Here is a 14874-nt window from a genome sequence, read left to right on the forward strand (position 1 = left end):
TACCAGGACTAATTTACTATATTTTACAGACTGAAACTAATAGTGAACACACCAGATTCCGTGTTGAGGCATCTAACAGGGCTGATTCAGGAACCTACACGGTCCGAGCTAAAAACGAATTTGGCTCTGACGAAGCCGATATCGAAGTTATTGTCGTTGATAAGCCAGGAATACCGAAAGGCCCGCTTCAGTACACTGCAACGACCCAAGACTCTGTTTCTCTATCTTGGAACCCACCAGAAGATGACGGTGGTGGAGATATCACCGGTTACATCGTAGAAATTTCTGAATACGGCACTGATTTATGGCGACCCTGTCCTGGGTTCTGTCCCAGACCATCGTTCACCGCTAGAGGTCTAACCGAAGGCAAGAAATATGTATTCAGAGTGCGCGCCGAAAATATTTATGGAGTTTCAGAGCCTCTCGAAGGAAAACCAGTTGTAGCTAAGAGTCCGTTTGATCCACCAGGCCCACCAAGCCAGCCAGAAGTTACTGGTTACACACCTAACTCCTGTTCACTCAGATGGAATCCTCCGGTATCTACCGGTGGAAAGCCTATTAGTGGATATATCGTTGAAAAACGTGAACGTGGTGGTGATTGGATTAAAGTTAACAACTACCCAACTCCAAACGCACAGTACACTGTCCAGGATTTGCGTGAAGGAAACAAGTATGAATTCCGTGTAACTGCTGTTAATGAAGCAGGCCCTGGAGAACCAAGTAAGCCAACTGAACCGATAATTGCTCAACATCAAAGATTCAAACCTTCGGCTCCAGAACCACCAAAAGCCGATCGCATTACTAAAGATAGTGTCACCTTGTCATGGAGACCACCAAAGAGCGATGGAGGTTCAAGACTTAAGGGATACATATTACAACAACGTCCTAAAGGCTCTAATGACTGGACAGATGTGAACGCTTTACCTATCAATGACACTGTCTATACCGTTCCACGGCTTAAGGAAGGAGAAGAATACCAATTTAGGGTTATTGCTGTTAACGATGTAGGAAACTCTGAACCTAGTAGACCAAGTAATCCAATCCTTATCGAAGAACAACCAAACAAACCTTGCATGGATTTGGGTGGTGTCCGAGATATTACAGTACGCGCTGGGGAAGATTTCAGTATACACGTTCCGTACATTGGATTCCCCAAACCAACCGCGGCGTGGTTTGCAAATGACAAACTTCTTGACGAATCAGACAATCGTATATTCCCGCAATTAGCTGATGATTACGCTAGCATCATTGTGAAGAACTCTAAACGCTCTGACACTGGGCAGTACAGGTTACAACTCAAGAATCCATCTGGATTTGACACTGCAACTATTAACGTCAGAGTTCTTGACAGACCCGGCAAACCTGAAAACCTACGAGCTGATGAATTTGCCGGTGATGCACTTACTCTATACTGGCAACCACCTAAAGATAACGGTGGTGCTGATATCACCAATTACATCGTTGAAAAGAAAGAAGCTAAGTCATCCACATGGACTAAAGTTAGCAGTTACGTTACTGTTCCATTTGTTAGGATCAGAAACTTGACACTAGGAAAGGAATACGACTTCAGAGTCATTGCTGAAAATCAATACGGCCAATCCGAACCGGCTGTCACTTCAGAACCAATTCGTGCAAGACATCCATTTGATCCACCAGGTGCCCCAGGAACGCCTAGAGGAATTGACTCGAGCGAAGATTCAATTACCATTCAATGGACGAAGCCGCGACATGATGGCGGCTCACCAATCACTGGATATGTTATTGAGAAACGTCTAATAACGGAAGACAAATGGACTAAAGCTTCCCATGCTCTTGTACCTGATTTAGATCTTAAAGTAATCAACTTAATTGAAAATCACGAATATGAATTCAGAGTAGCGGCTGTTAATGCCGCTGGTCAAGGCCCATGGAGTTCTGCGTCAGATGCCATTTGTGCTAGAGCTCCACCATCCGCACCAAAAATAACATCAGATTTAAGTATCAGAGACATAATTGTTATCGCGGGTGAAGAACTGAGAATCACTGTTCCTTACGTTGCAACACCAAAACCGAAAGAATCCTGGACTATTAACGGTAATGAGGTTTCTGGCGATGATAGAATCAAATTGGAAACTACCGATATCGCTTCGATATTTTATAACAAATCCGCCAAACGTTCTGATACAGGAAGCTATACAATTAAACTTACCAATTCAATGGGTTCCGACTCTGCTTCTTGTAGAGTACTTGTTGTAGACAGACCACAGCCACCTCAAGGTCCTCTTGACATTTCCGATGTGACACCTGATAACTGTTCACTAGCATGGAGACCTCCTCTAGATGACGGCGGTTCACCTATAACAAATTACATTGTTGAAAAACTAGATACAAACGGCATATGGGTTAAAGTGAGCAGTTTTGTACGCAACACGCATTACGATGTTATGAGTCTAGAACCGAATAAGAAATACAGCTTTAGAATCCGAGCAGAAAATCAGTATGGCATCAGTGATCCATTGGAGAGTGCTGAGCCTGTTATTGCTAAATATCCGTTCACTATACCCGAACCTCCAGGACCACCTCGTGTTGTCGACTGGGATAGCAATACCATCAATCTTGTATGGGACCGTCCAAGCCACGATGGTGGATCTCGTATTCAAGGATATAAACTTGAATTCAGAGACGTTCGTGACACGCACTGGGTGAGCGCTAGCGATTACCTCATCAAAGACACTCACTTTGACTTGTACAACATGGTTACCGGACAAGAGTATGAATTCAGAGTTCGTGCTAAAAACGCTGCAGGTTTTAGCAAACCTTCAGCTTCATCATCCAGATTTAAACTCAAGGGTAAATTTAACGTACCATCTCCTCCACGCAATCCGAAGGTTGTCAATGTCGGTAAAGGCTACGTCGATCTTACTTGGGAACCACCAAGTTCAGACGGGGGATCCCGAATTACTGGCTATATCATTGAAAAACGCGAAATTGGAAGTCCATTGTGGACGAAGTGTAATGACTATAACGTTACAGATACAAATTACACTGTGCTTAATTTACACGACCAGTCCGAATATGAATTCAGGATATCAGCTGTGAACGCTGCTGGTAAAGGTGAACCCAGTACATGTACTGCTCCTGTTAAAGTATGCGAAGTTCTTGGAGGAGAGAAGCCTGATTGGGTGCGTAGACTACAAAATACCTCGGCGCCTCTTGGCAAATCTGTTAGCTTAGAGTGCGAAGCTACTGGCAAACCTGAACCAACCTTCCGTTGGTTGAAGAATGGCCGCGAAATTCAATTAGGTGGACGATTTAGAATGGAAAGTAAAAATGGAACGGCATGGCTGCACATATCTGATTTATTGGACGTTGATGATGGAGATTATACTTGTGAAGCAAGTAACTCCTTAGGCGCTGTTACCACCACAGCTCGTCTTAAGATTGGAAGTAAGTTTAACTTCATTTAATTTTTAAAAAATTATATATTATTATTTTACTTTATTTTTAGATCCGCCAAGAATTGAAAGACTACCTGGAGATTTGTACTTGGCCGAAGGTGATAATACAAAGATCAAGATATATTATTCTGGAGACCAGCCTTTGGACGTCAGCTTGTCAAAGAACGGCCAGAAGATTGATGATGATTCTCACATCCGCTTTACGGTGTTTGACGATTACATCATAATCTTTATAAAGGACATTAAGAAATCTGACGCTGGAAGCTACAATCTTACTGTTAAGAATGACAGTGGAAGCGCATCTGGAAGCTTCCCTGTATACATCACTGGTTTACCCGGACCACCGAATGGACCTCTTGAAACTACAGATATTACTAAACACACTTGCACGCTTAGCTGGAAACCACCAAGCTATGACGGAGGACTTCGTGTAACACACTACGTTGTAGAAAGGAAAGACATTACTGGCACACACTGGATAACCGTTTCCAGTTCATGTAGAGACACATCATTTACTGTCCAAGGTCTAACTGAAGGACAGGAATATCTCTTCAGAGTCATGGCTGTTAACGATAATGGAATGGGACCACCATTAGAAGGAGTTAACCCTGTTCGGGCTAAAGCACCATTCGACCCACCGTCACCACCTGGCATACCTGTCGTTACACAAGTCGGAGGAGATTTCGTCAACCTTGAATGGACTAAACCCGAAAACGATGGAGGAGCTCGTGTACAAGGATACTGGATAGACAAGCGAGAAGTTGGTCAACTTGCTTGGCAACGAGTTAACGTATCGCTTTGCCTACCTACACAAATCAACATATCCAATCTTATCGAAGGTCGTCAATATGAATTCAGGGTTTTCGCCCAGAACATTGCTGGTCTTTCTGAACCATCATCAGCTTCGACATCGGTTGTTATTAAAGACCCACTAGCTCCAACGCCTCCAGAAATCATCAGACCATTGAAGAACGCTCAGTGCATCCAAAATCACAATGCCAAATTCGAGTGTACTATAACTGGTGTACCTGCCCCTACAATTACGTGGTACAAGGGAGCCAGAGAAATTACTAATGGTTCACGTTATCACATCTACAGCGAAGGAGAGGTCCATCATCTTGTCATCCATGACGTATTCGGAGAAGACGCCGACGAATACGTGTGCAGAGCTGCTAACAAGGCTGGAGTTAAATCTACTAGAGCTGAATTATTAATAATGAGTAAGTTTACTAAAATTTTAATGATTCAAATTGTCTAAATTGATATTTCTTTTACAGCTGCGCCCAAACTGAACATTCCACCACGATTCCGTGACACTGCATACTTTGATAAAGGCGAGAACGTCATTATTAAGATTCCGTTTACTGGTTTCCCCAGGCCTAAAATTACCTGGGTTAGAGAAGGTGAAGTTATCGAATCCGGAGGTCACTATCACGTTGAAGTTAAAGACAGGCATGCAATCCTTACTATTCGTGACGCAAGCAAGTTAGACAGCGGGCCATACAGAATTACAGCGGAAAATGAGCTTGGCCAAGATACTGCTATTATTAAAATTCAAATCGCCGATCGTCCTGACCCTCCAAGGTTCCCAGCTGTCGATAATATTGGTACTGATTCTCTGGCATTATCATGGAAGGCTCCTGTTTGGGATGGAGGTAGTAACATCACTAATTACATGGTGGAGAGACGGGAACACCCTCTTTCTACTTGGATTCGCGTCGGTAATACTCGATTAACCACCATGGCTGTTAGCGGATTAACTCCAGGACACCAATATGAATTCAGAGTTTACGCAGAAAACATTTACGGGCGGTCTGATCCATCCGAAGTTAGTACGCTGATTACCATGAAAGACACTGCCAAGAAGAAGGTGGAGAAAAGGAAATATGAAGTGGACGAAACCGGCAAAAAGATTAGAGAATCTCATAAGGAACCTATCAAAGACTATGACAACTACGTCTTTGATATATACTCTAAATTCGTTCCTCAGCCCGTTGAAATCAAAACTCGCAGCGTATACGACGATTACGATATTTTAGAAGAAATTGGCACAGGCGCATTCGGAGTGGTTCACAGATGTCGTGAACGTAAGACTGGCAACATATTTGCCGCTAAATTCATTCCCGTGTCGCACGCAATGGAAAAAGAACTGATCCGCAAGGAAATTGACATCATGAACCAGCTTCATCACCCTAAACTGATCAATCTTCACGACGCCTTTGAGGATGACGACGAGATGGTTCTTATTTACGAATTCCTATCTGGCGGTGAACTCTTTGAACGCATTACTGCCGAAGGCTACACTATGTCGGAGGCTGAAGTTATTAATTACATGAGACAGATTTGCGAAGGCATCAAACATATGCACGAAAAGAATATTATTCATTTAGATATTAAGCCAGAGAACATCATGTGTCAAACACGTAAAGGCACAAATATTAAACTTATCGATTTTGGACTGGCTACGAAATTAGATCCCAACGAAGTGGTTAAGATCTCAACTGGCACAGCTGAATTTGCTGCTCCAGAAATTGTTGAAAGGGAACCAGTTGGATTCTATACTGACATGTGGGCGGTAGGTGTCCTGGCTTACGTTTTGCTTAGTGGCTTATCACCATTCGCTGGTGAAAACGACATCGAAACGCTTAAGAACGTCAAGGCTTGCGATTGGGACTTTGATGAAGAAGCATTTTCCAATGTCTCGGAGGAAGGAAAAGATTTCATTCGTAGACTACTCCTTAAGAATAAAGAGTACGTTCATATGAATTATTTCAATCTCTTAAATAAAACTTAAACTAATTTTTATTGTAGGAAACGTATGACAGCTCAAGAGTGTCTTTTACACGCCTGGCTTTCCGGTGACCATAGCGACAGGACCAGTTCAATTGACCAATCGAAATATTTGAGTCTTAGAGACAGAATCCGCGCCAAATATGATGCATGGGACTCATTTGCCCTTCCAATTGGACGCTTATCAGAATACTCTTCATTGCGTAAACTGCTTATTGAAAAATACAAAATCCACGACACATATTTCGGTTAGAACAATCTAATTTTTTAAATATTCAGTTTTTATTTTACTATTTTTACTTGCAGATCGCAGACAAGCTGCACCTCGATTTGTTATTAAACCTCAAAGTGCATTCTGCTACGAAGGCCAAAGCGTCAAGTTCTACTGCAGAGTTATTGGTGTTGCTGCACCTACAGTCAGTTGGTACCACAATAATGTCGAACTAAGACAGAGTGTCAAATATATGAAACGATATGCTGGTGACGATTATTACTTTGTAATTAACAGAGCTAAATTATCAGACCGGGGAGAATATATTATTAGGGCAGAAAATCACTACGGAGCTAGAGAAGAAGTTGTGTTCCTTAACGTTCAACGTACGCTTAGTATTTATTTTATATCCATATTACAATTAATATATATTTCTATAATTACAGCACTGCCAACAGTTGTCCCAGAATACAAACCTGAAGCCCCAGTAATCCGAAGACGAGAACCTTTACCGTACACCTTCTGGCAAGAAGAACAAGAGTGCGCTCCCAGCTTCACGTTCTTACTCAGACCCCGTGTCATGCAAGAGCGAGACACCTGCAAGCTTTTATGTTGCCTGAGCGGTAAACCCTTCCCTACAGTCAAATGGTACAAAGACAAACGCGAGCTCAGTAAATACGAATACTCCATGTCAAGTTCCGATGGTGTGGTTACAATGGAGATCCAAGGTTGCAGACCGTCAGACTCTGGAAAATATACTTGCGTGGCTACGAACAAGCACGGACAAGACGAGACTTCTTGCGTGGTTATCGTCGAAGGAGCGACCAGTACTGAAGAACAAACGAAAATGGCGGAAAGAATATTACATTCTGGAGACAGGAAGTACATCGAGAACCCGATTAAACCTGCACCGATTCCAGTGACGATCAAAAAACAAGTGACGCAACCTAATCCTATTCAACCGAGATCGGCAAACGCTAGCACGAATAGTTTGGCACACTCGTCGTCCACGCTTAGCGTGGGTGATGGTGAGAGACGTCCTAGGAAATATGGTAGGTTAGATTCAACCGGTAGCCCCAATAGATCTCGAAGTGCTACCAAGGAGCTTGCCCGTAAGTAGAATTTTAAAAATACTATCCTTCACTGAAAAATTTAATTTGTGAATTTATATATATATATATATATATATATATATATATATATATATATATATATATATATATATATATATATAATATATATATAAAGGATTCTACAGCTCTGGCTGCCTTCCTTCCATCAACCGGGTCCTCCATTCGTCTCGATCATCCCATGTTCCCTCTCGTAGTCCTCTCCGATGCATAGACTCGTCCACTTCATCTCGCCATGATCTTCTTGGCCGCCCTCGCTTTCTTCTTCCAATCGGGCTCCACTCTGTCACTCTGTTAATCCATCTATTTTCCGCCCTTCTAACATGACCGTACCATACCAATCTTTTCGTTTCTATGTACTTTAAGACGTCGGTCTTTCTCCCCATTCTTCTTCTTATTTCCTCATTCGTGACTCGGTCTCTTCTGGTTAGTCCACAGCATCTTCTCCAATACATCATTTCGGTGGCCAGAATTTTTCTTTGGTTGTTTTTGTTTATGACCCATACTTCTGCTGCATATGTCATGATACTCTGAATAATTGTTTCATATATCAATGTTTTAGTCTTTTTCCTGATATTTCTATCCCAGATAACGGAGTGCAGTTGTTGTATACAGGATCTTGTCTGTCCAAGTCTGACATTTATATCTTCTTCCGTAGTTGCGTTTTTCGATAGTGTAAATCCCAGGTATTTAAAGTTATTGGTTCCCTTTATTTCCAGGTGGTCTTCTATTTGTAAATCAGCTGTATCTTCCTCTGTTGTCATGTACATGGTTTTCTTCAGGTTTATTTCTAGTCCTACTTTTTCATACTCTTCATTTAGCTTCCTGAGCATATAACTTAGATCTTCCTCATCCTGGGCCATCACCACCTGGTCATCTGCAAAGCAGAGCGTGTAAAGATGTTCATTTCTTAGAGGGATTCCCATACCTTCACATTTGCGTTTCCAGGTTGTCAGTGCATGTTCCAGAAATATTTTAAATAATGTTGGCGATGTTGGACATCCCTGGAGCAGCCCCTTCGATGTTGTTAAGCTGTTTACTATCTTGTTCCCTACTTTTATGTGTATTTTGTTGTTCCTATATAAAGTCTTCATTGCATTTGTGAGTGTTATCGGTATGTCCAGTCTTTCCATCGCTTTCCATAGTTCTTTCCTGGGTACAGTGTCATAGGCCTTCTTTAAATCGATGAATGCTAAGTGTACTGGTTTGTTCTTTGCTTTTTTTTTCTCCAATAATTGTTGGATCGTGTAAATATGATCTATGCATGATCTCCCTGCTGTAAAACCTGCTTGTTCTTCTCCGATTTTTCCTTGTATGTTCTGTTCTAATTTGTCTCTCAGTACTCTACCATATAGCCTCCCCATGGTTGCTATGACACTGATCCCTCGATAGTTATCGCACTGTCTTCTATCTCCTTTTTTGAAAATCGATGTTAGCTGTGCTTCCTTCCATTCGTCTGGTATGTTATGTCCATTTATTGCTTTCCCAAACATTCCATGTATGATTCTGAATAATTTTTCTGTGCCGCATTTTATGAGCTCTGGTGCGATGTCCCCTGGTCCTCCTGCTTTTTTGTTTTTTATTGTTTTAATTGCCTTTCGTATATCTTCTATTGTTATAGGTATATGTTGTGCTCTAGGTTGTCCCTCTTCTTCTTGTCTTTCCTCTATAAACTTTTGTCTTGTTTCCGTGAGTAAATCTTTGTAGTGATCTTTCCACTTCTCAGGTTCAATGTATGATATGTATGATCTTTCTTTCCTATCGGATCTCAATTCCTTAATCACTCTCCATGCTTCTGATCTTCTAGCTCCACCGATATATTGGTCCAAGTTCTGGCAGGTTTTTTCCCAATTTTCGTTTTTCTCTCTGTTTACCATCCCTTTAACGTCTCTGTTTTTTTCTCTATATTTTTTGTAGTCATCTTCATTCCTGGTACTCAGCCATTTATTGTACAGTTGTTTTTTACATTTAATTTCGTTAATCGTCGTTTCACTAAGATTGTATTCGAAAGGTCGTTGTTTTCCTTCTACTTCTCCGAGGGCTTCCATCCCTGCCTGTAGCATACTTTCTTTGATGTGCTGGTATGTGTCTTCCATGTTATCATCGTATCTAAATTCTATGAGTTTCTGGTCAAGTCTTGTTTGGTATAGATGTCGTGTGGATTCATCCTGTAATAATTGTATTTTTAGTGGTTTTCTTTTTTGTATTTCTATCGGTGTTCCTTCAATGTTGTTCGTTTTTCTATTCATCCAAGGGAATTCCATTTTAGCTAGTAATAATCTGTGGTCGCTTCCGCATTCTGCCCCTCGCTGTACTCGGACGTCCCTTATTTTAATTGTAGATCTTCTTCGTATGATAATGTAATCTATTATAGATTTGAGTTCTCTCGTTTCTTGTGTCCAGGTGTATCTGTGGATATCCTTATGTCTGAAGAACCCATTTGTTACTTTGAGGTCGTTTAGTTCGCATATTTCTATGACTCTTTCACCGTTATCGTTGGTTATTTCTTCTCCAAATCTTCCTATTACGCTATCATTTTCTTTTCTGCCTACTCTCCCATTCAAGTCGCCTGCTATAATAATATATATATATATAATTTGTGAATTTAATAACAATATTGAGGGTCATTTCTTGCCATAGATAATTGTAGTAGATTTACCATCCGTTTTTTAGTTTTACAACTCGTTTGTAAAATCACAGATTAGGTATCCTCTAAGTATACAGATAAAAATCTTGTCCCTAATTCGTGGTACGAAAATTGTTTTTTATGATGATGTGCAAACGAGTAAAATTTCCTGTGCGCAAAAATAAACTCGCGTAAAATAACAAAAAAAATAGAGAGATATCGCTAAACCGAATAGCGTGCATGGAGGTTAATAAGGCCAGGTGTTATTTCCTTTACGTGAGGTGGTATTCACCTGTATTAATTCTCTTCATTTATAGTTATCGGATCGGAAAGGATTTTGTTCGCGTCGCGTCCGCTATTTAAACTTAACCTAACTTTGAAATTGTTTTGTTTACTAGGTATTTTATAACTAAAGGGCTAAAGTGCTTATTTCCAGTGCTTTATTGTTCAACGTCTGCCAGTGGGTTTAGGGCAACAAGCAACAAATTCTCTTAGAAGGGCTAAGTCGTCCTCTGCTGTAAACCTAAGCCTCTTTAGAGGTTCTTTAATATTGGAAGAGATTGAATCCATATTTTGGGCCATATTTATTTAATTAAAACTAATCCCAGCTACTTAAATATCAAATTACCTAATAAAACTAAAGTAATAATTCAAAACAACTCAAACATAACCTAAAAAAATCAAACATAACATAAAATGCCCATTTAAGCAATTTTTAAACGTTATTTAGAAATAGCGCTTGGTGTAATTGATCCGCAAATAACGTCAGGCGGTTTACCGTTATTAGCGGGTTTTGCGTTAAAAATTGACTCGCGCATATCGTAACCATGATAAGGTACGCGTAAATACTGCATGACGCTATTCGGTTTTCCGATATCTCTCTAATAACTGTGCCGGTCAGGCGCTGTGCACAATTTTAGAGGCCATAAGTGGGCGTGCTATGTGCGCAAACTAGTCACCTAACTAGTGCCCGATTCCGAAAATTGGAACCACGAAAAACAATAAAGAAAAAACAAAGATTATAATCTGTATAGTCTGTGGTAAAATCGCTATATGGCTAATTTGTGTGGCATGTATATAAATATGTTATAATATATCTTTATATTGACCAATATTCTTTGTGAATTTATTTAGAAAATGGGTTAAAATATCTCGTAGTAAATTTATTTATTCATTGTAAATTTATAATTTAAAATTGCCAACTTCTTGTACTATTACTATACAAGGTGTCCCAGAAATAGGTGCAAGTATTTTAACTGGTATATAGTTCAACCCCAGAAACACGCATATATGTGTTTTTTTTCGTGAAAAAAAATTGTGGAAATTCTGGATTTTGGATTTTTTTTAGTTTCTAGTTAAAAAACATAATTTCTTGATAATATGGCAACATAGGTAGTAGATTAAATTTTCAAGAAAGAAAATCCAGAAAAGGGCCAGTGGTTATCAAAATTTGAGCAAAAAATCATTTTTTTGGAAATTTTCAAAGTAGTTTTGGACTTATTTGAAAAACTATAAAGAGACAATATGTTTCTTTTATCGAGATCTTAAATACTTGCACTTATTTCTGGGACAACCTGTACAGTACCAACAAATAAAAACATTTTATTACAGTAAATTTATACAAACTATTTGTAATAGTCTATTACAATTACTTTTGTAAATTCACAAATCGTTAGTAAATATTAGCGATGGGAACTATCGAATGAATTAGACTATCGAATGGTTAATGAATGAATGATTTCAACTATCGAATGGTTTTATTCGAATAAAATCATTCATTCATTTGTATACTAAAGCATATGTGACAACCTCGCCGTGCGACCAAATGGTTATCGTTGCGCCACGACTATCGAATGCTTTTGATAAATGAAATTTAGTATTCGTTTGATTTTTGTATGCGTCAGTGCATTATTAGTTCTTCCAAATTTTTATAACTTTGCCGTATAAATACTGTGCTATTTTTGCGTTTATTAAAATAGTTAAAATACTAAAATAGTAGTTATTTTTTAATTTTATTTATTGACGATTGTGTGCATGTGGAGGTGGTCAAAATTTTTCCGAAAATTTGTGTGGTTTTCCGTAGTCCGATCTTTCAATTATTTAATTTTATATGGTATATGGTCTATTTTTTAATGGGAAATTTTGAGAAGTAGCAATTTTTAAGAGAGATGAGATGAACTTCTTACAATTAATTTTAAAAATACATATTTGTATTTTAGATGTTTTAATAATATGAATTAGTTGAACTATAATCATATTTAATTAATGTGGTTAAGTAAATGGTTATCGAACTCAAACTATGGGGTGAGAAAATTAAAATGAAACTTTTACACGTGCCAATTTAAAAAAAAAGTTAACGATGTTTGTATTTTGTTTATGCTAATTCTCTTACATGTAGTTTTTTGCGAAGAAATATTTCATTTATTTTTTAAAGTAAATGCCAGTAAAAGTAAATATAATTTTTAAATAGTAACATAAAGCACCTAATATAAATAATTTTGATTTCTAATTTTTTATTTATATTTTCGTTCCATTACACTGCATGCTTAGAAAATTAATAAATGTTTTATATTTCATGATTTTAAAATTTGTTGTTAATATAACAAATTAGTTCTGTAATTATTATTATTTAATAAACCAACGTTGCCAAAAAATTTAGAGACTATATTATTTTTAAATAGGATCTAATATAAATAATTTTGACATCTAATTTGTTGTTTATATTTTGCTACTACTTAAAAAAATATTTATATTAAATCATTTTAAATTTTGTTGTTAATAGGTATAACAAATTATTACTGTTATTATTATTTATTAAACCAGTCTTTGCTTAAAAACATTAAACATCATTTTCTTACATCCAAAATAACAAGTATTATTGCAGTGTAACAACAGAATATTAATAAAAAAAATGCAGAATATATGTATAGACATACTATCCCTAACTAACTAAAGCCAAACAATAATATTCTTCGCTAATATCAACTAATACCAAAATATGGCAACAGCGCCCTTCATAATGTATTTTTTGTGTAAATACTAGCACCTCAATGAAAAAAATAATGTGTCCTTATCTATGTCTGACTCCGCAAAAAATCAAAGATGCCGGCTTCTTTCATAGCATTGCCACCGTCCGCTGTCGGGTTTCTCGGAAAGAAACCTACATCGCCGGGCGACAACTAAAATTCAGTTAATATTTTATTATAATCGATCCTGACGAATAAATGAATTTCATAAATGAATGAATTTTATAAATGAATGGTTTTTGCTGCCGAATTACTAGAATACAATATTTCAAGGCAGATGACGGATCTATTCGATAATTTTTATTCGAATAGTTTTCAACGAATGTTTTCTTACTAACTATCGAATTATTCGAATGAATTGCAACTATCGAATGTTTCGATAGTATTCATTCGATAGTTCCCACTACTAGTAAATATTAATAAATTTAATAAAACAGGTGTTTATAATAAAATTGTAATATCAAAATATAAAATTATTTTTCTATGTAGTTCCTCCAGATTCCACCATGGGACCCCCTCAATTCACGAAAGGATTGAACGACTTGACTGTAAATGACGGAGATAGTCTCACCCTAACAGCTCATGTACAGGGTGATCCAGAACCGCAAGTCGTATGGACAAAGAACGGAAAACAACTGAGCTCATCTGAAGTAATCGATCTCAAATATAAAAATGGCATCGCCAAATTACACATAAACGAAGTTTACCCTGAAGATGAGGGAGCATATGTGTGCAAGGCTACAAATTCGATGGGAACAGCTGATACCACTTGTAACCTGAAAATTAAAAGTAAGAATCTTCGAGAGTATTTGAATAAGCAGAAAAAACTAAAACAAAATTCAAAATCCCTCAACATATAATAAAACGATGCTATCCGAACGTATTTTTAATTATATTTTCTCTATTTTTGCCAGTGATGGGTTCATTGGAATGATAAGAAACTTTAACCCTTTTAAAGTACCTTGGATTTATAAAATGAGCGTCAATGTAAGTCTAGAAATTTACACGAATTAGATATCTATTTTAGTTGTCGTTTCAGCAATTCAAACGTAGTTATTTTTTCTTTAATTATTAATATCATCCGATTATGCCCATCACTAATGGTTTTGTGTCAAATCACACAATGATTAAGCATCATCAGGTTCATTTGAAGTGTGGATTGACATTTCAAACAACTAGTGAAAAACAGTAAAAGTAACAGAGATCATATTGAGTAAGAAAACTAATACTGATCTTCACAAACTTCTTAGCATATATTCTTAGAATAAAATAAAAAAATATAAATCTACTAGTTAAGCTAATATTTTTTATAAGGGTTCGCGACTTGATCGGCTTTTCAGGTTTCCAAACCTTTCTTGCCTTATAGCGTGTACTCTCTGAAAAGTAACGAAAACTTTGGTTTGTATTGATGATATTTACGTCATGTAACCCTGTTTTATTCAAAAAAGGCACTAAAACTTATTTAAATATAAATTACAAAATTAAGAGAATATAATTCAGAATTCTCTCTAGAAACTTTAAAAAGAATATTTTAATTTTCAAAGTAACACAAATTGTTTTTTAAGAGTTTTATAAACTGCTATATCACCATATATTGGTGATATAGCAGTTCTTAGAACCATTCAAAACAATTTGTGTTACTTGATCGCTCATC

At 37.6% G+C, this 14874-nt stretch overlaps 1 protein-coding gene across 8 annotated transcripts in view; it reads left to right on the forward strand.

The window, feature by feature from the left end:
- LOC115887144 (twitchin) overlaps nucleotides 1-14874 on the forward strand; it is a 64268-nt gene that overhangs the window by 45347 nt on the left and 4047 nt on the right. For 7 of the 8 annotated variants that reach the window (XM_030906489.1, XM_030906482.1, XM_030906485.1 and 4 more), the window contains 7 exons: nucleotides 30-3426; nucleotides 3488-4657; nucleotides 4715-6188; nucleotides 6249-6475; nucleotides 6534-6824; nucleotides 6885-7550; nucleotides 13710-14009. In XM_030906489.1, coding sequence (XP_030762349.1) covers nucleotides 30-3426; nucleotides 3488-4657; nucleotides 4715-6188; nucleotides 6249-6475; nucleotides 6534-6824; nucleotides 6885-7550; nucleotides 13710-14009 — 7525 coding nt within the window. Of the gene's footprint in view, nucleotides 1-29; nucleotides 3427-3487; nucleotides 4658-4714; nucleotides 6189-6248; nucleotides 6476-6533; nucleotides 6825-6884; nucleotides 7551-13709; nucleotides 14010-14134; nucleotides 14208-14874 lie in introns of all 8 variants that reach the window. The other variant, XR_004051015.1, reaches the window with a different exon arrangement.

Source organism: Sitophilus oryzae, unplaced genomic scaffold (genome assembly GCF_002938485.1).
Source record: "Sitophilus oryzae breed Bouriz unplaced genomic scaffold, Soryzae_2.0 scaffold_552_pilon_pilon, whole genome shotgun sequence".
In the NCBI taxonomy this organism is placed as follows: Eukaryota; Metazoa; Arthropoda; class Insecta; order Coleoptera; family Curculionidae; genus Sitophilus; species Sitophilus oryzae.